At 52.3% G+C, this 24,545-nt stretch overlaps 1 protein-coding gene across 1 annotated transcript in view; it reads right to left on the bottom strand.

Moving 5' to 3' along the window:
- PRXL2B (peroxiredoxin like 2B) overlaps positions 1-24,545 on the bottom strand; it is a 102,140-nt gene that overhangs the window by 17,256 nt on the left and 60,339 nt on the right. Inside the window, exon 6 of the mRNA XM_069610214.1 lies at positions 22,202-22,323. Coding sequence (XP_069466315.1) covers positions 22,202-22,323 — 122 coding nt within the window. The remainder of the gene's footprint in view (positions 1-22,201; positions 22,324-24,545) is intronic.

The following is a 24,545-nucleotide window of genomic DNA, read 5'->3' as shown; positions in this document are numbered from 1 at the left end:
ATAGCAATCATTGGCTGTGCGCCTCACAATTCCAAGGGCACTTACGATGTCCGCAACGGTCTGCCAGTGTGCCTGGCGTTGTGCAGGTGTGGTCTTGGATCCTGCAACAATGACCATCTCGTTATCATGTGCGGACACATACTCGACAAGTGCATTCAGTTCGGCATCCGTGAAGCTGGGCTTCCTCGACGGGCCGGACTGTGTAGACGTGTCTGGGGCATCAGCCTGTGCCGGACGAGCACTCGTCCTCTTCCGCTTGGAAGGTGGTGGTGATCCTGAGTGTCCTACGCCGCTCTGGAAACTAGGGGCAGGAGCCCTGGTGGACTCTGTATCAGGAGTTTGGGATTGCACACTCAGCATGGGAGTAGGTGCAGGCATTGGTTCAAGTGTAATGGTGTCAGGGGGAATGTCAGCAGGATGGACTAGGACCGACACTGTCCTGGCTGGGTGTGTGAGAGCTGGGGTGGATGGAGCCGCAGCTGCCCCTGCAGCCTCTCCATCCTGCCTACTTGGGGCAGCAGATGACCTTGCTGCCCCTGATCCACGTGGCCTGATGACATCAACGTGCACCGGCGCACGTGTCATAGGCCTGCTGACCTGGAAGTCAGCCATGGAGTCAGCCAGGTCTGGTGCCACAATGGGCTGGTCCAACAAGGGCTGAGCATGGATGGTGTCAGCCACATCAGCCTCAACCAGGGGGGGGGGGGATTATGGGTGCCCTTGACTGGTCCTCCACACATGGGGGGACAGGGTCACCCTGCAAGTAACGACCACGTCTCCTACCGGATCCACCATGGCCACCACTTGTGGCTCGTCCACCTTTGCCACCCTTACAGATTCCTCGCCTCCCAACCATGGCACTGATGTTAATGTGCGTATGGGAGTGGCTGTAAACTATTGTCCTGGGCAATTGGGGGTCAAAGGGGTTGGGTACCAGATGGTAATTGTACCCTAGTGCTCTAGCAAGGCTGAATGTGACCTCTGGGGAAAGATGACGGGTCACGCAACGCACAGGAAGCCCAAAAAAGGGAGATGACGTGCACGCAACCCCTCCTAGACCATGTGTGCGGAAAAAAAACCTGCACTACGCTGTGGCACCCAGTAACACAAGAATGAACGTATGCGTGTCACACGCAGCCTAGAATGACCTCTGAAGGGGTAGGCTACACACGGGGCAAGCACAGATGTTAGATACGTGTGTGACTCACCGTCTGCCAGGAAAAAGAGCGTGAAAAAGAAGTGCGTGTGAGCGTTGGCAACACCCCCGCCAAAAGAAGAATTGTACGCTGTCTGAGGAGACAGGACAACAGTAGAAGGGAACACTGTTTGAGGGAACAGGCCCAGGAAAACCAGAAAAAGAGAAAAAGCTGTCAGAGGTAACAGGGAGTACAAACTTGAAACGCTGTGAAGTAAATCGCGTGTGAAACGACAAGTAGTACAGATTTCACCCACTCGCTCTCCACGAAAAGCACGTACAAGGAAATGGTGCTCTACACGTACCTTTTATGCAGGCCCACACGTCCAGCGTCACTTACACGGCGTGTACGCGCGCGCTAGGGCCATTTCCACCAATTACACGCTTTGTCACTTCCGCGTGTACGCGCTAAGGCCATTTCCACCAATTACACGCTTTGACACTCGGACGTGTCTCATTTTTTTAACACGAAACATTTCCAACATGTGCCCTATTCAACGTGCACGTGACTTCATAGACGCGCATACGCTGGTGGCCTTTGGGCCAATGAATGTACAGACGTGTGCTGACGCGTTTACGCGCTAAGGGCCTTTCCTCAAATTACACGCAGACGTGTTGGATTTTCACATGCAAAATCACTCCGTATCAAGCTGGCCACGCGTTCACACACGGAAGACCACGCTCCTGCCCAGAAGGCCGAATTACTGCCCCCCAGATCCCTGAGCACGCTCCCACCTGCCATCTGCTGATGCCTGACTGCCTGCTGCCCACGTGCCCTGCCATTTGCTGCCTGCACATCAGCCAGGGGTGCTGTTGCTGTGACCACCCCTGCTGGAACCGAAGACTCCCGACTGCTTTTCCATCGCCCCACAGCCCAGCCCCAGGACCCAGTTGCCCAGCCACTCCTGTCTCTGGGGTTGCCATGTCGGGCACTGTAACATCTGGCACCAGTGGCAACCCCCGGCCAAGGAGGCAGAGGGGCACCAGCTTCACTGCCACCGAAGTTGGTGTCCTGGTGGAGCATGTCCAGGGGCAGTATGATGCCCTCTTCGGAAGGTTGCGCGCCGACAAGGAAGGACGGACTCGGATCTGGATGGACATCATGACTGCCATCAACGCGGAGGAGGTGGCAGTCCGCGACTACGAACGTGTCAGGAAGCGCTGGGAGGACTTCAGGTCCAGGACGCTCAACAAGGCCCGGCGCCTCCTGAAGGCAGCGGATGCTAAGGGGCGCCGGGGCCACTTGTCGGAAGATCAGATGAGGGTCCTGGAACGCATATCCCCAGCGCTCCACATCCAGGTCCTTGAGAAGCCCGACCCGTCTGGAGTCGAGCGGTAAGTGTGGTGGTGTGCCAGGAGTGTGCAGGTTGAACATGTATTTTTATGTGGCCAAGTAGGGGGGGTGTACAGGGCCGTGAGGGTGACACATGCGAGGGGTCTCATGTGTGACACATGGATGGTGCTTTTGTGTGTGGGCTTGCATGGCACAGGATGTGGAGGAATGATTGTCAGGTGTGACATGGATGTCGATCAAAACACTGCGACAGATGGCGGAGGTGTACACATGCATGCACGTTTGGTGGTGTGTGTGCATGTGTAGTGTACTCCCTATGTTGCATGTGATGTGTAGATGACCTTTGGCTGCTCATGCTGTTGTATGTGAATGGATGGTGCTGGCTGTTGCAATATGGCTGTGGTATGGCTCATGTTTGCAAGTTGAAATGACATGTGTGTTGGGGATTGTAATGCCATGTCTGAGGTTTACCAATGCCACTCATGTATAACTGTCATGTGTGTATGAGTCCATTTTACAGTGCCCTGGTGCCTGTGTTTTCTTTCTCCCTGTCTGCAGCGTCAACTGATGAAGAGGGCGGAGAAGGTTCTGTGGAGCACAGCGGCAGGGGTCGCACCACCAGCCGGAGACGCAAGGCCCGGATCCCCTCCCAGGTTGTGATCTCGTCGGGGAGTGTGGAGTCCGGTGCCGCATCCCAGGCCGCAGCTGCCAAGGGGAGGTCCAAGAGGCGGAGGTTGGAGTTGGACTCCTCGGCAGCAGAAGGGGCAGCTGGGACCCCACAGGGCCCAACGGAGGAAGATGGCACGGAGTCATCCAGGTTGGTGGGGGGTTTGGTGGAGGAGGAGGCCGTGCAAGCGACAGTGGCGGGGTCTGGAGGTGGGGATTCCACTGGTGCTAGTGGTGCAGTGCAGGATCAGGGACAGGAGGCAGCACAGGCTGCCGCGGAGGTGCCTGTGTGCAATCCTGTCCCTGCTCCTGTCACTGCATCATCTTGCACCAGCGGGGATGCCTACCTCCAGACCCGTTCTCAAGGAGAGGATTGGCTTACAACACCTGGCCTTCCTCTCCCTGCGGATGTGGCTATCCTGCACCAGGTTGAGCCTGTCCAGGGTGGGGTGGCGTTGCGTCAACGGGCCATGCGAGCTGACCTGCAGTCTTTTCATGATGAGTCTGCACGTCTTCTCGCATGGCTCGTTGACCGCGTTGACCCACTGGGACAGCTCACCAGGCTGGATTCCTCCGTTTCCTGGACCTTGTTCCGACCCCCTTCTCCACAGAACCCCCTATGCCCCAGTCGTCCTCCATGCCATCTTCCCACCCATGTGTCACCTGGGTGCCCTGTGGAGCTGCCTCCGACCGTGCGGCCAGGCTGGTGGACAACAGATCCCTGCCACAGTCGGGAGTCGGACGTCCAGCAGGGGTGGCCACATCAACGACTGCACCCCAGCTGGAGGAGGAGGTGCAGGCACCATCGGACAGGGCACATGGACAGCAGCAGCTGCAGGAGGCTGTAGGTGGCAGCCACGATAGCTCGGGGCCTTCAACATCGGAGGGGCAGGCATTGGCCGGAGGGCAGGAGGACCCTGGACGGGAAGTGTCTTCCGTGTGGCAGCGGTTGTGCCACGCCATAGATGCGGAGCGGCGGCGGGCGGAAGAGGCGCGGCTCACGATGGTCAGGGCGGAGAACTCCATGCGGAGGGCCCTGAGGCGGGCCGAGTGCCTCGAGGCAATCCGCAGGGAGTTGGAGGTGAACATGTCGGCATCCCTGCGGACCCTCGGGGCCATGGAACAGGACCGCCTCCGGGACATAGACGAGGAGTTCGATGATGCCCTGGACCGGAACACCACTGAGTGAGCTGCTGGCCTGGCCCGCCGCCATTGTATATAGTTATTTAGTGATAGGTTTCCTTTATAGTTTATTTTTATTTGGAGTCGACGGACACTGCTCCACCTTTTGTATATAGTTCCATTTTAGATAGGTTTCATTTCTTCTCTTGGGATGATGGACCCTGAATACTTTGTACATAGTTGGACTTTGGATTTGGATATTTTTTTTACTATGAATATTTTTTCCCAGGGAGCAATGGTTTTCTATTTCTTTTTTCCCTTCATTTCCTTTTCATGGACTTGAACTTTGGAAGATATTTTTTTGGATTATCATTTATTGATTTTAATTTGAAAAGGGACAGCCAGCTTAATTTTGTTATTTTTTACTTGTGCATTTTGTTTAATTTTGATTGCCATTGCGGTTGTTTTTAATACATTATTTGGATTTTTTCATTCTTCAATGTGTGGTTTCATCTCATTGTTTTCATGCATGTCATGATATGGGTTTTCAGGTTCACTTGCAACCATTGTGTGTGTGTGAGACACATGTGTTGATTTACATTGTTTCCATTGGAGTAGTATCATGGGCACATGTAATACTTGGTTGTGTCTTTGGGCTGTGGTGGCTGGCCATGAGGCACATGCTCGAGGATTGTCAGGGCCTGTGGGCAGGGGGACATGAGTGGGGGCCTGGCGGAGGCTGCCCATGGTGGCTGGGGGGTGGTGGGACACATGGGTGGGGGCCTGGTGGAGGGTGCCCCACACTGCTGGGGGGGTGGGGGGGTGGGGGTGGTGGGAGACATGAGTGGGGGCCTGGCGGGGGCTGCCCCACACTCCTGGGGGGGGTGGGGGGAGACATGAGTGGGAGCCTGGTGGGGGCTGCCCCTGCACTGCTGGGGGTTGGGGGTGGGTGGGAGACATGAGTGGGGGCCTGGTGGAGGGTGCCCCACACTGCTGGGGGGGTGGGGGTGGGTGGGAGACATGAGTGGGGGCCTGGCGGAGGCTGCCCATGGTGGCTGGGGGGTGGTGGGAGACATGAGTGGGGGCCTGGTGGGGGCTGCTCATGGTGGCTGGGGGGTGGGGGTGGTGGTAGACATGGGTGGGAGCCTGGTGGAGGGTGCCCCTGCACTGCTGGGGGGTGGGTGGGGGACATGAGTGGGGGCCTGGTGGGGGCTGCCCATGGTGGCTGGGGGGTGGGGGTGGTGGGAGACATGAGTGGGGGCCTGGCGGAGGCTGCCCATGGTGGCTGGGGGGTGGGGGTGGTGGTAGACATGGGTGGGAGCCTGGTGGAGGGTGCCCCACACTGCTGGGGGGGTGGGGGTGGGTGGGAGACATGAGTGGGGGCCTGGCGGAGGCTGCCCATGGTGGCTGGGGGGTGGTGGGAGACATGAGTGGGGGCCTGGTGGGGGCTGCCCATGGTGGCTGGGGGGTGGGGGTGGTGGTAGACATGGGTGGGAGCCTGGTGGAGGGTGCCCCTGCACTGCTGGGGGGTGGGTGGGGGACATGAGTGGGGGCCTGGTGGGGGCTGCCCATGGTGGCTGGGGGGTGGGGGTGGTGGGAGACATGAGTGGGGGCCTGGTGGAGGCTGCCCCACAGTGCTGGGGGGTAGGGGTGGTGGGAGACATGGGTGGGAGCCTGGTGGGGGCTGCCCCTGCACTGGTGGGGGTGGGAGACATGAGTGGGGGCCTGGCGGAGGCTGCCCATGGTGGGTGGGGGGTAGGGGTGGTGGGAGACATGGGTGGGGGCCTGGTGGAGGGTGCCCCACACTGCTGGGGGGGTGGGGGGGTGGGAGACATGAGTGGGGGCCTGGTGGGGCTGCCCATGGTGGCTGGGGGTTGGGGGGGTGGTAGACACGGGTGGGAGCCTGGTGGAGGGTGCCACACACTGCTGGGGGGGTGGGGGTGGTGGGAGACATGAGTGGGGGCCTGACGGAGGCTGCCCATGGTGGGTGGGGGTGGGGGTGGTGGGAGACATGGGTGGGGGCCTGGTGGAGGGTGCCCCACACTGCTGGGGGGTGGGGGTGGTGGGAGACATGAGTGGGGGCCTGGTGGGGGCTGCCCATGGGGGTGGGGGGTGGGGGGGTGGTAGACACGGGTGGGAGCCTGGTGGAGAGTGCCCCTGCACTGCTGGGGGGTGGGGGTGGGTGGGAGACATGAGTGGGGGCCTGGTGGGGGCTGCCCATGGTGGCTGGGGGGTGGGGGTGGTGGGAGACATGAGTGGGGGCCTGGTGGAGGGTGCCCCACACTGCTGGGGCGGTGGGGGTGGGTGGGAGACATGAGGGGGCCTGGCAGAGGCTGCCCATGGTGGCTGGGGGGTGGGGGTGGTGGGAGACATGGGTGGGGGCCTGGTGGAGGGTGCCCCACAATGCTGGGGGGGGTGGGGGTGGTGGGAGACATGAGTCGGGACCTGGCGGGGGCTGCCCATGGTGGCTGGGGGGTGGGGGTGGTGGGAGACATGGGTGGGGGCCTGGTGGAGGGTGCCCCACACTGCTGGGGGGGTGGGGGTGGTGGGAGACATGAGTGGGGGCCAGGCGGGGGCTGCCCATGGTGGCTGGGGGGTGGGGGTGGTGGTAGACATGGGTGGGATTCTGGTGGAGGGTGCCCATGGTGGCTGGGGGGTGGGGGTGGTGGGAGACATGGGTGGGGGCCTGGTGGATGGTGCCCCACACTGCTGGGGTGTTGGGGGGGGTGGGAGACATGAGTGGGGGCCTGGCGGAGGCTGCCCATGGTGGCTTGGGGGGGTGGTGGGAGACATGGGTGGGGGCCTGGTGGAGGGTGCCCCACACTGCTGGGGGGGTGGGGGTGGTGGGAGACATGAGTGGGGGCCTGGTGGGGGCTGCCCATGGTGGCTGGGGGGTGGGGGGTGGTAGACACGGGTGGGAGCCTGGTGGAGGGTGCCCCTGCACTGCTGGGGGTGGGTGGGGGTGGGTGGGAGACATGAGTGGGGGCCTGCCCATGGTGACTGGGGGGTGGGGGTGGTGGGAGACATGAGTGGGGGCCTGGTGGAGGCTGCCCCACAGTGCTGGGGGGTGGGAGTGGTGGGAGACATGAGTGGGGGCCTGGCGGAGGCTGCCCATGGTGGCTGGGGGGTGGGGTGGGTGGTAGACATGGGTGGGAGCCTGTTGGGGGCTGCCCCTGCACTGCTGGGGGGTGGGGGTGGGTGGGAGACATGAGTGGGGGCCTGGCGGAGGCTGCCCATGGTGGGTGGGGGGTGGGGGTGGTGGGAGACATGGGTGGAGGCCTGGTGGAGGGTGCCCCACACTGCTGGGGGTTGGGGGTGGTGGGAGACATGAGTGGGGGCCTGGCGGAGGCTGCCCATGGTGGGTGGGGGTGGTGGGAGACATGGGTGGGGGCCTGGTGGAGGGTGCCCCACACTGCTGGGGGGGTGAGGGTGGTGGGAGACATGAGTGGGGGCCTGGTGGAGGCTGCCCATGGGGGTGTGGGGGGTGGGGGGGTGGTAGACACGGGTGGGAGCCTGGTGGAGAGTGTCCCTGCACTGCTGGGGGGTGGGGGTGGGTGGGAGACATGAGTGGGGGCCTGGTGGGGGCTGCCCATGGTGGCTGGGGGGTGGGGGTGGTGGGAGACATGAGTGGGGGCCTGGTGGAGGGTGCCCCACACTGCTGGGGGGGTGGGGATGGGTGGGAGACATGAGAGGGGGCCTGGCGGAGGCTGCCCATGGTGGCTGGGGGGTGGGGGTGGTGGGAGACATGGGTGGGGGCATGGCGGAGGGTGCCCCACACTGCTGGGGGGTGGGGGTGGTGGGAGACATGAGTGGGGGCCTGGTGGGGGCTGCCCATGGTGGCTGGGAGGTGGGGGTGGTGGTAGACATGGGTGGGAGCCTGGTGGAGGTTGCCCCACACTGCTGGGAGGTGGGGGTGGGTGGGAGACATGAGTGGGGGCCTGGCGGAGGCTGCCCATGGTGGCTGGGGTGGTGGGGGTGGTGGGAGACATGGGTGGGGGCCTGGTGGAGGGTGCCCCACACTGCTGGGGGGGTGGGGGTGGTGGGAGACATGAGTGGGGGCCTGGCGGAGGCTGCCCATGGTGGGTGGGGGTGGTGGGGGCCTGGTGGAGGGTGCCCCACACTGCTGGGGGGTGGGGGTGGGTGGGAGACATGAGTGGGGGCCTGGTGGGGGCTGCCCATGGTGGCTGGGGGGTGGGGGTGGTGGGAGACATGAGTGGGGGCCTGGTGGGGGCTGCCCATGGTGGCTGGGGGGTGGGGGTGGTGGTAGACATGGGTGGGAGCCTGGTGGAGGGTGCCCCACACTGCTGGAGGGGTGGGGGTGGGTGGGAGACATGAGTGGGGGCCTGGCGGAGGCTGCCCATGGTGGCTGGGGGGAGGGAGTGGTGGGAGACATGGGTGGGGGCCTGGTGGAGGCTGCCCCACAGTGCTGGGGGGTGGGGGTGGTGGTAGACATGGGTGGGAGCCTGGTGGAGGGTGCCCCACACTGCTGGGGGGGTGGGGGTGGGTGGGAGACATGAGTGGGGGCCTGGCGGAGGCTGCCCATGGTGGGTGGGGGGTGGGGGGAGACATGGGTGGGGGCCTGGTGGAGGGTGCCCATGGTGGCTGGGGGTGGTGGGAAACATGGGTGGGGGCCTGGTGGAGGCTGCCCCACAGTGGTGGGGGTGGGGGTGGTGGTAGACATGGGTGGGAGCCTGGTGGAGGGTGCCCCACACTGCTGGGGGGGTGGGGGTGGGTGGGAGACATGAGCGGGGGCCTGGCGGAGGCTGCCCATGGTGGCTGGGGGGTGGGGGGAGACATGGGTGGGGGCCTGGTGGAGGGTGCCCATGGTGGCTGGGGGTGGTGGGAAACATGGGTGGGGGCCTGGTGGAGGCTGCCCCACAGTGGTGGGGGTGGGGGTGGTGGTAGACATGGGTGGGAGCCTGGTGGAGGGTGCCCCACACTGCTGGGGGTGTGGGGGTGGTGGGAGACATGAGTGGGGGCCTGGCGGAGGCTGCCCATGGTGGCTGGGGGTGGTGGGAAACATGGGTGGGGGCCTGGTGGAGGCTGCCCCACAGTGGTGGGGGTGGTGGTAGACATGGGTGGGAGCCTGGTGGAGGGTGCCCCACACTGCTGGGGGGGTGGGGGTGGGTGGGAGACATGAGCGGGGGCCTGGCGGAGGCTGCCCATGGTGGCTGGGGGGAGGGGGTGGTGGGAGACATGGGTGGGGGCCTGGTGGAGGCTGCCCCACAGTGCTGGGGGGTGGGGGTGGTGGTAGACATGGGTGGGAGCCTGGCGGAGGGTGCCCCACACTGCTGGGGTGGAGTGGTGGGGGTGAGTGGTCGACATGAGTGGGGGCCTGGCGGAGGCTGCCCATGGTGGGTGGGGGGAGACATGGGTGGGGGCCTGGTGGAGGGTGCCCCACACAGCTAGGGGTGTGGGGGTGGTGGGAGACATGAGTGGGGGCCTGGCGGAGGCTGCCCATGGTGGCTGGGGGGTGGGGGTGGTGGGAGACATGGGTGGGGGCCTGGTGGAGGCTGCCCCACAGTGGTGGGGGTGGTGGTAGACATGGGTGGGAGCCTGGTGGAGGGTGCCCCACACTGCTGGGGGTGGTGGGAGACATGAGTGGGGGCCTGGCAGAGGCTGCCCATGGTGGCTGGGGGGTGGGGGTGGTGGGAGACATGGGTGGGGGCCTGGTGGAGGGTGCCCCACACTGCTGGGGGGTGGGGGTGGTGGGAGACACGAGTGGGGGCCTGGCGGGGGCTGCCCATGGTGGCTGGGGGGTGGGGGGTGGTAGACATGGGTGGGAGCCTGGTGGGGGCTGCCCCTGCATTGCTGGGGGGTGGGGGTGGGTGGGAGACATGAGCAGGTGTGCAGGGTAGTCCCCTGTTTTGTGGGCTGCCTGCAGGGGCCGTGGAGGGTGTACAGGAAACACCTGTGAGGACCCACCCAGCCAAATCGCGTGTGATAATTCCCGCGCACCCCTGTAATACACGAACCCAGCCAAATCGCGTGTGATTATTCCCGCGCACCCCTGTAATACACGTACCCAGCCAAATCGCGTGTGACAATTCCCGCGTACCCCTGTAATACACGTAACCTGGCTAATCGCGTGTAAACCTTCACGCGTACCCCTGTCATACACGTACCCTGGCTAATCGCATGTAATACTTCCCGTGTACCCCTGATATGAACGTTACCCGCTTTGCGTTCCTTGTTTGGCAGCCCTGTAAACTGGTCCAGGGTTAGCACACCCCTTTGCGATGATTTAGCGATTTTGATGGCTTTTCCTTGCGCGAGGGCGTTCTTGGGGGCGTTACTGGCGCTGCTGCAGGGTCGCTGCGATACTCTGCGCCACGGCTGGTTTGGGAGCCTGAAATCCATGAATACGCTGTGCGCGGAAATCGGTTTTGGCGCACGCGCCTGGCTCAGACAATCGCACGCGGACACTCTGCGCCAGCCGCTTGCGACACTTTTCTGCGCAATTCTATGAATTACCCTGTCAGTGTGTGGTTGTTGCGTAGGTTTCACTCTGTTATTTTACAAAAGCCAACACTGAGAAGGGTCAGTGCCTTGTAGATTTTGGGCTTGCACATGAGAACAGCATTGCAAAAAATGCGACTTCTTGAATGAACGTATGGCACAGGTTTGCATATCCTGTACAGGCAAGGTGGGACATACAAAACAAAAACTTAAACTGAGCCCTGTTAATACCGGCAGACCAAACAATAATAGTTGAAATAGGGCCATAGCAGGGGAGGAGTACGAATGTCGTATTCTATGTGCTCTGCTGTAGCTATACAGCGATTAGGGATAAACCCACAAACATGTATTAGCACACTGGAGGCGATGGAGGCAGTGACTGCATTTGCACAGGGAGGGCACAAATTCAAAGTAAATAACTGGAACCAACAGCTTTTAGTCACAGTCACAAATTGAAGCAATACTTCCCGTAATAATGTCAGGTGCAATGAAAAACGGCAGACAAGTTTTTCACTGGAGGTAGCCACTAATGATGGCTAGCTCAGAGCTGGGAACCAGAAATCACGGGGCGAAGGGAGGAATTCGAGCTGAGCAAACTACTAATCCAGGGTTTTCTTTCAAACAACTACGGCGCGTGAAGCCTTTCATTTGAAGCAGCACGAGGAAAATGAGGGTATTGCGTCATGCAGAGCCGCTTAAAGCTCACGCATTATTACAAAATATCTGTACAGTTGTAACATCTATGCTTGCGATACCAGTCATGATAATTTCCGTCCCAGATGGAGAGCTGTGAGCAGAAGTGAAAATGAGCAAAGGTGAGGTGGTCTCAACCCTTGAAAAAGGTTGACACCAGAACGGAAAAGCCTACTGGAAACATTTTGGGCTGCAAACTCTTGCCCAGAATAAGACCTCAGCGAAATACGAAACTTCCACTATTATTTTCTTTAAGTAACGCCTGAAGCAAATTTATCCAAGCATGTAAAGCTATACAAGTATCACCCTAACAATACAAAGATGCTGGGGTTTTCTGTACCCCTATCTACAAACAATGTCAAAACATAATGAAATGGTGTTGACGTTTGCAAAAAAAAGTTACAATTTGTACATTGGAATCCATACACCCTTAACATTTTTTGTAATTTAAAAGTATTTCGAAAGATTTGGAAATGTTGATAATAATCCTAAACATGCTTTGACAAAGCCAATAGGATTCGCTTTCTTTTTATATGTGAAATACTTTATTTCTTCAGGTTGGCCATGTGTCCCAGTAGCTGCTGGGGATTAATCCAAAAACAGCGCTTTATCCAAGAGAGGTGATCAGTTCTGTGAGAGAGCCTCACGCCTACAAATACATTTGATCTCACAAGGCGCTCTGACAATGTTCTTTTATCTGAACGGTTGTCTTTCCAGATGTCAATACGAAATAACTTGCCGGGAATTGTCCAGTGTGCCGACTGCCTACTGACGAGTTCTGGGAGTAAGATGCAGGACAAATGACCCAACCTTAGCATCACATAGCCGCTCCGTAGCCACCTATATCCCATGAGCCAGTCCATCCTGACCAGGTTGCCTTCACACCTGGCACCTTCAACAGTCCAATCCCACTCGCCTGGTTTATGCAGCTGGCACAATGCCAAGCGCTTCACTTGGTGGTGAACGTGTGCTCCACAAGTGTTGCAACAAAAGATGATAATCACAATAAGCAACTCTCTGTGATTTCATTAATCATTGACTAGATTACCAATTTCTCGCCTTATAAACTGTAGAAGTCTGTGTCATCTCTGGCTATTTTAAAAACGGTCACCTGCATGTTACACAACACATCCTTTCAGTGGGAATATGAACAGTATCACTACATATTATTATCCCCACAAAAATATCGCCTTATATATGGTTGTCAGGAACGGCCATAGGCGATTTTTTTGGGGCTGGGTGGGGGGTCATTTTTTGGGGGTTTTTGGAGTGGGGGTTGCAGAGGTGTCCCCCACTCCTTTAAAAATAATGCGTGGGCTGCGGGGGTGTCCCCCGCAGGTTCCATGCCTTAATATCGCCGGAAAAATATGGCGATATTTGTGTATGGCGATATTTTAGCAGGGATATTAACACATGGAACCATATTAACCACTTAAACACCCAAGCGAGCTTAACAAAACAAAGTCACAGACAGGAGAGTGGAGTGTGATGTAACAACCATACATATAGTGCACACGTGTTATGTGGAGGTTTTAGCAAGCGTGAAATCACCTTGCGTTATCTCAGCGCTATTGGAGCCTTGAACCAAAACTAAACCAATGAAATCGCTCTGCTCAGGTGAAACTGTAGTGATTGCAGAGATGAGCCTTCAGTTTTTTCAGGAAAGTTAAGAGATTGACCTTGCTGCGTAGCTCAGTGGGCAAGACATTGCAGTACCTAAATCGACACCAAAAAGGTGCACCTACATCAATCTGTCCTTCCTGTATACAGGTCTGGTTACCCTTCCGTCAGCTCTTAATCTGGAGGAACGTGTTGATAAGCAAGCATAGATTTTCATAGGTCAATGATGGATGTTTAAGAGCATGTGTATTGTTTTCAAATGCCTCAAAGGCAATGCGACTCCTGGCTGGTAAACAGCAAAGCGATCCCAGTGCTGGAGTAATGTGTTTGAATCTCTTACATTTCATTTGAAATCTAGCGGCTGCGTTTTGTACTCTCTGCAAACTAGATATCATGTAGCATGGTAGGCCCAAGTAGATAGATATCTCCCATCTTGATTTCAGGAATGCTAAGGCGTTCGTGACCATAACCTGGTGTGAAAATGGCAGGTTGAGAAGACGTTTCTTTATCCTCCTCAGCGTGCAATAGCAAGATTGTGTTACTGCTGAGATCTGTGTGTTCAATGTGAGCTTATGATCCAGGATAATGCCCAGGATCCTGACCTGGGGGCTAGGCGCAGGACAGTGGCCAGATGAGTCAGGCGAGGAGAAAGAGTCCATGTGTTAATATTTTCATTAGTGACCAGTATTTCAGTTTTGTCTGAATTGATTTTTTAAAAGTTTTTATCCATTGAGACCTTCACTGTCAACAGGCAATTTTGATTTTGTCTGATATGAAATCATCATTCTCCTTAATATCTACCAAGATTTGGGTTTCATCAGCGTAATTAAAAAACATTGTGTCCACTTCCTGGAGAACATTCATTAATGATCGAAGATACAGATTGAAGAGAAGGGGGAGCAGGGCAGAATGCTGAGGGACAAAGGTACCCAATAGGATCTGTTGGAACCGATTATGCAGGAAGGATTCAATCCATTTAAGCACCGTTCCGTGGATCGCTAGATTGTTTAACGTGTTCATCAGTAAACAATGGTCAACAGTATCAAAAGCCACTGACAGGCACAATAAAATATGGATATGGACACTAGTTCTGTGCTGCGCATTGGTCTGAAGCCCATTGGAGCCCTGTCCAATAGGATGACAGATTCAACGATGTCCTGTAGCTGAGAAACAACAACTCTCTTGAAATGCTTGAAAAGGAAGGAAGTTGGAATTGGTCAATAGTTAGACAAGTCCGAGGGAATCAGCGGAGGGCTTTTTCACAACCAATCCTTTCCACATCTGAAATAGAATCATCATTTTGTGCTTTTAACGAAAGCAGTAAACATTACTCAATGAATGCATTCCACTGACTGCAAAAAAACTAAACTGGAATGGAGAGACAAGACACTTTCCCAGCACATTGAGCCCACCTCATTCATACTCATTTTACAGACACAATAAATGGATGAATGTAGGGGCGTCTACTTCATACTCAATGGCTGTGGCTGTGTGGTGACATGTCACCCAATTGCCCATTTTGGAGGAAGCAGCAAAAAACAACAGCAAACAGGGTGCTGCGAACTAGCATATGCCAAGTGGACATGCCTGGCTGCGGTGGAATACTCTGTCACGAAGACGAGTAGAATCAATACGCGGCAAACACAGAAGTTTGTGTCGGAAAGTAGTTTATTAGGGATCGCTAGACAGGTGCACCTACAGGAGGAAAAACAGTATGTCATTTTGGGCTGTCTTCCCTTGGGATTAAAACCACAATGTATAAGATGTCAAAAGAAAGTCTCTGGGTTTTGAACTCCTTGAACTAGTAAATCCCTTCCAGGGATATATATTCTACCTTTTCAAATGCTCAGTCTCTTGAGTATTGCGTGGCCCTAGACGACTTTCTTAGTTCTTCAGTTTACAGATTCAGGTCCTCCACATCTTGTGTTAATCTCCAGGAAGAACCCTTTGTGCGCCTGCCCATTAGGATGCACATTGGTGGAGGCCAGGTTTGGGTGAGATGAAGTGGGCCCTAGAGCTTCCACCAAGCAGTTGTCTACATGAGCGTCTCTAAATGTTGGGTGAGAGTGGTGGCTTTCCCCCCCTTTGTCTTGCGGACCCGACTCTAGTTCTCAACACCCCAGCCTAGTCAACCTCCCTGATGAGTCCCAACGGTCCGTACATAAGGGGACATTTCCTGCAACTCTTGACTTCTTTTCTCTCGCTCTCTCCGGCTTACTCATCGACATCAACACCTCGCCATGACCCTCTACCTCCAATCCTCCTCCCAGACTTCTCTCAACATTGGAGTGTGTCCTCCTCACCAATAACCATAAGATCTTCATTTCCAGTCTATTCATGTGATGGTTTCTAATGTGCATTTCGCCTTCCGACCTACTTCCAACATGGCCGCCACTTCTGCACTAGGAAATCGTCCACTCCACAGTCTAGTTGAGACTGATTCCAAGATGGCCGCCACAGCAGTTACCATCGCTAGCGTACAATGCAGGCTAGTTGTTAATTCCCAGGAAGCCTTGCAACCTTCCACCATCACTTCCTGTTCACTCTCTTATAATCCAGCAACAACAGAAGGAAGATGCGTTGCTACTCTCTCAGGAGCCGGCACACGCTTCGTAAGTTCGCCTCACTAGGATTACGAAGACATTTCCTCTCAACCATTTTTTGTCTACTTTACTCACCTTCTTGTTATCCATTCCTCCCTTTTATTTCAGAAGGCTTTACGGAACCTTTCATTTTCATTTCCGGCATCGATTCTACTTCTAAGCACGCTTATACCCGGAATCTCCTCCATACCTCCCTACAGGGAGTCTCTAGGTACTAATCTACTTTTCATCTTACTTCTTCAATCACTCCCGGCTATCGGACTTCTGTTTCTAACTCCTCACCCTTCCTTTATAGCAATACCTTGTTGGGAACCTCCAGATTTTCCTCATCCATTCAGGCTGGCTCAAAAGGACTTGGAAGTGAAAGGGTAGGCTTTCTCCTAGTTCATCCTACTCTTATAGAACTAGATACATCCACCCTAAATCTTACGTTTTTTTCTTTCCCTCATCATAGTGCTCTCTTACTTTTGCAACACGACGGAGATTCCTTACCTCTCCGCTCTCTTCATGTTTAGCACATGGTAAGCTCTCAGAACCCTCTATAGGAACTTCTCTTTTCCTTACTTTCAGGAATAACTGTGTTCATTTTTACCCACTATATTTAGCTCAATTTCAAAGGCCTCTCGTCTCAAACAGCCAGAAAGAATACCCAGACCAGCTCTCAGCGGGTCTCCACAGGAAGACAACGCCCACCAGCAGCTCTTCCAGGGTTTTATCCCCCACGAGGGTTTCCCCTCAGAGTTTCACGAAGGACAAGCTCTTGCAGGTCCTTTGAGGAGTTCTAAGGGGGATTTCTCCTATTCTTCGAAGATCCACCAGGGTTTCTTCAGACATCTGTTCACCATATATATCCCCAGGTAGGTGTTTTTTTTTGTTTCTTCCCAGTGTATTTCGGAACAATTTTGTTGTCTTTACAAAACAGTTAACAATTCATCCTCCATCAGTATCTTTTTCAACCTTTCCTTGAATTAACTCTGTTCCCCCGCTGATTCCTTCAACTTGCCCCTGACTCATCTACACCTCCAATCATCTCTTGATGGTCATTCGCACTTGATCCCGACTCCGCCTGAATGTTCCTTCTTATTACTCACCAGCTCCAATCGCCTCTCCTGCTCTCTGGCCACCTAACTCCAATCTCCTTCATCCTGCTACTCTACTACCACCACCTTCAGCTTGTGTCTCCATCTTCCTCGTCTCCAAACTTCTAAACTATTAGCAGTAATCTTCAGGTTTATATCCTATGTTGGGCCAGCCCCTCTAGCTGCCCCCTTATTTACCCAGGCTCAGGTGTATATTTGTTTCAGGCCGAGGAACGAGATTAAGTCTGCAGTAATGGCAAACAGATTGTGCTGCTTTTCTGGAATTCACATGCAAGACGAGCCTTGGCGAAGATTGTGTGACATAATGAATCTGCATATTGATGCTGCAGCGAGTTAGTTTGCAGCCGTAGAATTCCTTACTCCACATGTCTACCAGAAAACACTGATAAATACATTTTTCTTGGTGGGCCCAGTCACCCATGCAAACTGTCTCTCCCCGGGTTGCCATATTATTCAAGTGAATCATGGGTCTCTCCAGTTCCAGCCCGCCTGGATACATTTATCTGAGGGTTGGACTAGGTGAATCTTCCCTATCTAGCAACCTTATTGTCTGTAACAACATTTGGGGAGGGTCATGCCACCAGGCTGCTGGCAATTTGTCAAGGTGAGGCATTGTTTTGTATAACATTTGTGGAGCGTGTCTTCATCTGAAAAGGGTATCTTGATGCTCGAGGCAAAGTGTTTCTTTGCTCAAGGCCGCAGGGGTCTGCAACCTGTGGCTCTCCAGATGTTTCGGACTACAACTCCCATGATCTCCTGACATTGACTATGCTGTACAGGCCGGATGGGAATGGTAGTCCAAACACATCTGGGAGCCAAAGGTTGCAGACCCCTGCGGGGATCATGCTTGGGTTAACCAGAAAAGCTGTGTGGATGAAACAAAATGTTCAATTAAGTGAATTGGCAGGGGAAAAGATGGGTCTTGAGTTTGATCTCCAACCGCTTACACAATCGGATTGCCAAAAGAAGGGTGTTCTAAAGCAAGGAGACCTGGCATGTAAAACATTGTTCACCCCAGCTAGATTATCTTTAAGATAGACAAATGAATGGAGCCTGTAAGTTTGCACGTTCTACTACAACTAGGAGGTCCCCTTAAAGGGGTAAAAACAGATTCCTGGGCCATGTGATGAGTCCCTGCCAAACGGCTGATGCAGGGATTGCAAGCCAGGGGTATCAACCACACAGCCTCCATGCACAGCATCACAAAGCAGATGGTGGAACCTAGCCCCTTTAGATAACTCTGTCAAATGTCCCAGCCAGAAATGGCCCATTGGTCATGCTGGCTGAGTCGGTGCATAGAGATGGGGTGCTCCTGTGGAGCCTCCTCTTGTTGTAGCAAAATCGAAACCGGGGTGTTTACTTTTCAGAGTCCTGGCCCTGTGCACTGTTTGCATGCCCCAGACTGGGAAACTTGTTTTGGACTTCCTGGTTCCTGACGTGATACTCGCGATCCTGTAGGCAGAGAAGCAAAAAGACCATGCCACACTATCAGCAAGGAGGTGCAGTGTCCGATGCGTGTGTATGTGAGCAGGTGAGTTGTGGGAGTATGTGAATGTATTTACATGCATGGGTTGTTTGTTTATATGTGATGTGCTTTGGGGGCGGGGGCCCAGGGCAAAATCGATATATTGTGTGGCATTGCAGACACATAATAGGCATCAGCGCCATGAAACTGATTAAAAGTATTAATACTCACATAATGGAAGCACCAGTGTCAAATTGATTTAAAGTAGCAATGCTGACATGGACATATATTTGGGGCACAAGAGTCGTGAGCATAATGAACAATGGCAATGGTGGCATATAATGTGGATATCAGCATTAGGAAAGCTTTTTACAGTGGCAATGATATATAGTGTGGAAAACAGCATCTTGAAATCCTTTTACAGAGTCAATGATGACATATTGTGGACACCAGATTCAGGAAAGCAGTTTACAGTGACAAGGGCGAGAGAGGAAACCAGCATCATGAAAGCGTTTTAAAACCAGAAATAACAGCATAGGGTGGACAACGGCATCATGGCGGTGTTTACCAGTGACAAAAATTACATACATATGGGCACAGGTATCTTCATGAACATGTGCTTTACAGTGGCCATGCTGGCATATTTATTGGGTAGAGGGGCCATGAAAATGTTTTGGAAAAGCTCCTGTGTATTCCTGGTGACCTGGCATTTATAACATTTTTCCTGTGTGTTACTCTACTGAAAGGACTGCAAATTGTACTTCATATCTGCAATTAATGAGTTGTAAAATTTCAACATTCCAACCCCTTATTTTGAAATGTTCTAGGGGTCAGGGGAAAGGTTTGCCTGTAGAATTTTCCATCTGCTTCTTGCTACAGCTTGTTGCAAACACACATTTTTGTGATATAGCCAGGTTCCTCTGATGAAAAATGTCACCAGCCGCCTGAGAAGGAATGTCTGGGTAAGTAAAACCAAAAGCGAGAGACAGTTCCTTAGCTCCACCCGACTTTCAGAGGCACCAAAAAGTCATGTAACCTCCCAATGTATTATGATCACCCTCAGAATAATCAACATCCGAGTAAGCTTTACAGATCATGTGATTATCATGTGTAGCCCAAACATACCAGACTGGTAAGACATCCCTACATTTCAATATAATCAATTTTGATGGGTCTTGTTTGATAGCCTTTGAAGTATTAAAGGGTTAGTCAAAAACACAGGATATGGCAGACTCCACCTGGGTCCTATATGCCCTTGACAAAGATACAAGCTTATGTTAAGTGATGCTACTGATAGTTGCTGCTCTGATCCCTTCGTAGGTTGCCTAGGCAATGATTAGACTGACGTGAGGAAGAGCCCGCTTTGGACTCTTGCGAGGTGCAGGCTAATGAACAGCAAGCCCATGGCCATGTGTACAGTCGAACAATAAAGGCATAAGTTGGCTGCACACATCACAACAGCATTATTGCCTTTGCGATGGTAGAAAATCAATACACTCCTAGCCCTACTATAGCAAGAATTTTGTAATGGTGCTTTCTTCAATTAAGTCATATCTGAAAGAAAAAAAAAACACTTCCTTTGAAAGGGTGCTTTTCCCCAATGTGCACAAAAGTTTCTTCCTAATAAGTCAAGCCTACCAGAAATCGTGATGAAGTGTGCAATCATAGGGCCCCATGTACTTATCGCCCCAAATAAAAACAAATAGGTTGACCCAGGTAACGGGTAAATCGGCAGCGATATCAGCAGGGTTTTCAGATCGTGCTTCGGATACAAATTCACCAAGATGAAGCGCTATCAGCATTTTGCCCAGGGGATGATGGGCAAGAAGCTTGGCAAGAAAAAACGATAGAGTGTCATGTGTTGCCTTGTAGCATTATAATTGTAGTAGAGCAGTTTGTGTGGCAGGAATAAAGGCAATGGTCAAATTGGCATAAATCAGCAGGGATTCCAGGTTTCCAGAAGCAATGTCATAGGTGCAAATGTTACAAGGGATCGCATGGAGATAAGCGTGCACTGCTGTACTGGTCACAACTTTGAATCTCTGCAAGGGACGGCACAAAAAAAAAACCTTACTCATCCCAATTTTTATAACCTGAGTAACAGAGTTCCAATAATGCCTTTAATGTCCATCTCTAAAGAATATGAAAACTGTGGAAGCTAGAGCAATAGCAAAAAAACTATTATGATTATTTGCATAAAAGGTTTTGAGATGCAAGGCAAGTGTTACACTGTGAAATGAGGAGCATGGAATATACTTGTGAGAGCATTGAAAAAGAGCAAAAGAAGTTACAGTTAATGGAAGTCAGGGTTAAAATATTTTCATGGTTTATAACTGGGTGTTTAAGTAGGAGGGTAGTCATAATTAGCTTGATGTAAAGTTGATACTCGCATTCAGTCGGTTGATATTTTGAACCTTTTCAAAAATAATTCAGAAGTTTGCATTTAGCAAAGTATTTATCTTTGCTGAAGATACAGAAAGGAGAGTCATCTTTTATATAAAGCATGAGATCCTTGTGGAAACAAATATTGGGACATCTCTGGAAATAGGAAAAACGAGCAGCACATATATTTCATTTTGTCCAACCAGGTGTAATGCTTTTAGGCCAACATCTTACTGCAGCATGAGAAGCAGCTCATCATTAATCCTCTTTCATAATGGAATGAATGATAAAATGTGAGAAATCATATTACCGCCGTCTCAGGTAACAGAGTGTGGCTCCTGCCATAGGCAACAGACTACAAAAAAATGATTACATTAATTGGAAAGCTTCTAAGACTGTTCACCAAAGATCTAGCCCAGAGTCGTCAATTTCCAAAGGGATTTTAAGATTGTTTAGCACCTGCACAGACCTGAGTGAAAAACAGAGGCTCAATAGCAGTCCCCGTAAAGGAGTTCTGACTTCAAGAAAAGTAAAGCCATGGACCATTTGACAAAGAGCTTGAGTGAGTTAATAGCCATGGAAAGCACATGGTCCCAAGTTTCAGCTAGTAGCCTTACAGGGCCGATTCAGGACTTACTTGCAGCTCAATAATCGTGACGGCAGAGATTTTAGGTAAACTTCGAGGAAGGTTTTGTTTGTTTCGACTAAATTTTGTATTTCTGTTTATTTCTGTTTATTGCAGACATTGTGTGTCGACAAGAAATATGCACATAGTTGCACACAGTCTGTGAAATCCTGCGCGCGGGTGACTTGCAACAGATCGTTAGTGATGGAAAACATACCAGGTGATTTTCGGGGTGAAGCAGAACATGAACCCGAACAGCACAGACGGAGGACATTCCAAGGATATTTACAGGGGGGACGTCAGAGCATGTGCAATGATGGTTGGGTAGATGACATTCAAAGATGGGTAACAGCGTAAAGGTTTACATTGGAGGCTCTTTCAATGAGAAGATAGAGGGCCTTCATTGTATGAATGTTGGTGGTATTAATTGGGGTGGACAGGATCGAGTGGCGGGCGGCGAAGAGAGAGAGAAAGAGTGGAAACAGGAGAATGCATGAGCAGGCACAGGACGGTTACAAGGAGAAAGACTTGAGGTGGGAGTGTGACATATTGGCCTGCATCATTTCAATCACAAATTGTCTTTGAACTATAAAATGGAAAAACAGAATTTGATGGCAGCTCCAGTTGGCAAAGTTCTGAAACGTTCAATCTGAGGTCAGGTATGTCCAAGATCAATTATTCCATACTTTCTCACAGTTTCAAATCCAGTACCTGAAGTTCTGGGGGCATTATTGCGGAAACGAAACATAATGGCCATTTACACTAGTTTTATACACAATCCATCCATTTCAAAGTCTCCGGAATGCTCAACATCCCCTTCTGTTCCCTTTCCACCCCGTCAAGAACCTATTGAACCCTTTTCATCCTCCTTCAAAGGACTTGGACTGTCAACCCAAAATACATCATGACCATCATCACTGCTTTTGTTCCCCTAGAATACAAGCATCGCAGTCATGCGATCGCTGCAGTAATCTCACCTGAGGCCTTTGGCCTTCTTGCACACCTGCCGCCGTGATGCCCAGCGTTTGGATAATAGTGTCAAGTGGCACATGATCTCCAGGAGAATCCTGCACGAAATGCAGAAGCACCTTTTCCCCACCTGCAAAGAAAGAAATCATACATTTAGATAGACTTTTGCAAACAAGAGTAACCAGATAATGAGAATCTGGTGCCCATTTGAAAACAAATTGAAGCAGACAAAGAGTACATCTCGCGTAACAGGATACGTGTCTGTGGGAGAAGAAAAAAGACAAACTTCACCATAGCCATCAACTGATGCCACCTTCTACCAAGCCGAAGGAGGATGGGTATATTTGGGAAGCAAAAGCAGAACAGCAAGAGAGCATATACAAAAGGACAGCACTTAAAGATATTTAGATTTAAAGAACTATGTTAGCTATGGGGCACCTTTCATGCAGTACAGAAGAGTTTGCACTATCCTCATGTCTGGACAAGGAGTACAATTATATATTGTAAATGTAATGGGTTATTTATGCACTTAATATCCAGAGGTTTCTAAGCGCGGACCCGGGGATCGAACCTGTGTTGCTCAGCGTCGTCTTGCTTCCAAGGCGAGCGCGTTGCCCCTGAGCCATCCTCCTGATACGAGTCATTTATAACGCACCTGTACACAAGTGTTTCTAGACGTGACAAGACGAGGGACGGAGACATAGGGAGGCCGAACAAACGATCTTACTAGGCCTTGTGTCATTCAAATTGCGCAAGTGCAGGGGGGATAGGGAGAGGAGAAGTGCTAGGAAGGGGGGAGGGGAGGAGGGGAGTGCGGTCAGGGCAGCATTGCTCTGAATAAGTGCAGCCGGGGGAGCCGGCTCAGAGTAGTGCAAGGTGGAAGGGGACTGTAGGCTTACAGATACAACCCCTAAGTGCACGGAGGCAGTGCAGGTGCTTCCAGGTTGTGGGGAGCCTGGCCCAATTGAGTTCTGAGGGTAACAGGGAGACCAGTCAATGAATGGAGCACTCTCTACCCAGCCACCTCCACAATATAGCAAATGAATTGGAAAAAGAAGTCTTCTCTAGGGGATCTTTTTAATTGCATCAAATTGCCCCCAAAAGCAAACCAATGTACTCATAATGGTCTCTACATGATACTGAATCTATGACAAACAGCCAGGTATTCTGCGTGGATGTGGCAATGAATAGTGAAACAGGGTAGTGTACTAACCATTACCTTTGAGATGAGATGCCTGCATCCTTTTTGTAACGGATGTAATCTACTGAGGAGGAAGCAGATGAAACGAGTGAATGGGCCATTTCGTGAGGAGAGCTCAATATATCCCAATGTAGAGATGGCAGAGGAAGAACTGGATTCTTGTGTGAAGGATCGTAGGTCAGTGTGATCAACAAGTCATTAATGCCCTGATCAAGGCCAATAACTGGCCATCAGCAGAATACTTGGGCTAGTACCTAGAATGGAGTATTTCTGGTCACTCTACATCAGCGTTTTTAGTGCTGGAAGGAAAGCCATTAATTCAAAGAAAGCATTATTAGAAGGCTACACACTTGATATGCACCCCGGGACCCCAGTCCTGCAAGCTGGTTTGCCAGTGCTCAAGCCACACAGAAGAAACTATATTCCTTATTCATCAGGGAAGTAAGCGGCCACAAGAGGAATATTCAGAAAGCCATTAGGCAAATTCATCTCAGGGCTTCCATTTATGAATAACAAAATGCTGTGCAAGTACATGGTTACCTTAAGGAATGATGCTTCAAAGGACTACAAAAGGGCTTCATTTGAGCAGCTGCAGCTACTGTCACGATAACGCCTGAATCAGTCTTGGAATAGAAGCGTACACAAAGACACGTGCACCCAAAATCACCAAGGATGAAAAGATGAATGGAAAAGGTACTGACCTCTTTGGTCGTGAGTAAAAACACAGATTTGTTTTGCTGTTTCTTTGTACGGCAAACAGGTAGAACAGGGGGGCTGTGGTCCGGTATATAAAAAGGAGAGAGGTTGTAGGAGGGGGCGGAGAGGGGGGTAATCGCCCGCATTTTACAGTAAAAGGGGAAACAAAATAAAAAGCAAAAAAATAACACAAATGTGTTGTTTTTACCCACGATCAAAACAACGCATTTTTCTTAACAGAACCAAAGATTAGAGCATTGTCTAACCAGGCAATTATTCTCCCTTGGAATGGGATTTTATGGGCCAGACGTCAGCCTTAATCCCATGCAGAAGACATTAAACCCCGCTCAACTGGTACAACCCTATGGCTAATCAAAGGAACAACATGTAGGACAATGGTAAATCATAAGCATTTGTAGCTTTCTGCCCATAACTGAGACTACTAATTTTTATAA

This window comes from Ambystoma mexicanum, chromosome 8 (assembly GCF_040938575.1).
Source record: "Ambystoma mexicanum isolate Mex_15411 chromosome 8, UKY_AmexF1_1, whole genome shotgun sequence".
In the NCBI taxonomy this organism is placed as follows: domain Eukaryota; kingdom Metazoa; phylum Chordata; class Amphibia; order Caudata; family Ambystomatidae; genus Ambystoma; species Ambystoma mexicanum.
This window is presented reverse-complemented; position numbering and strand designations above follow the sequence as displayed.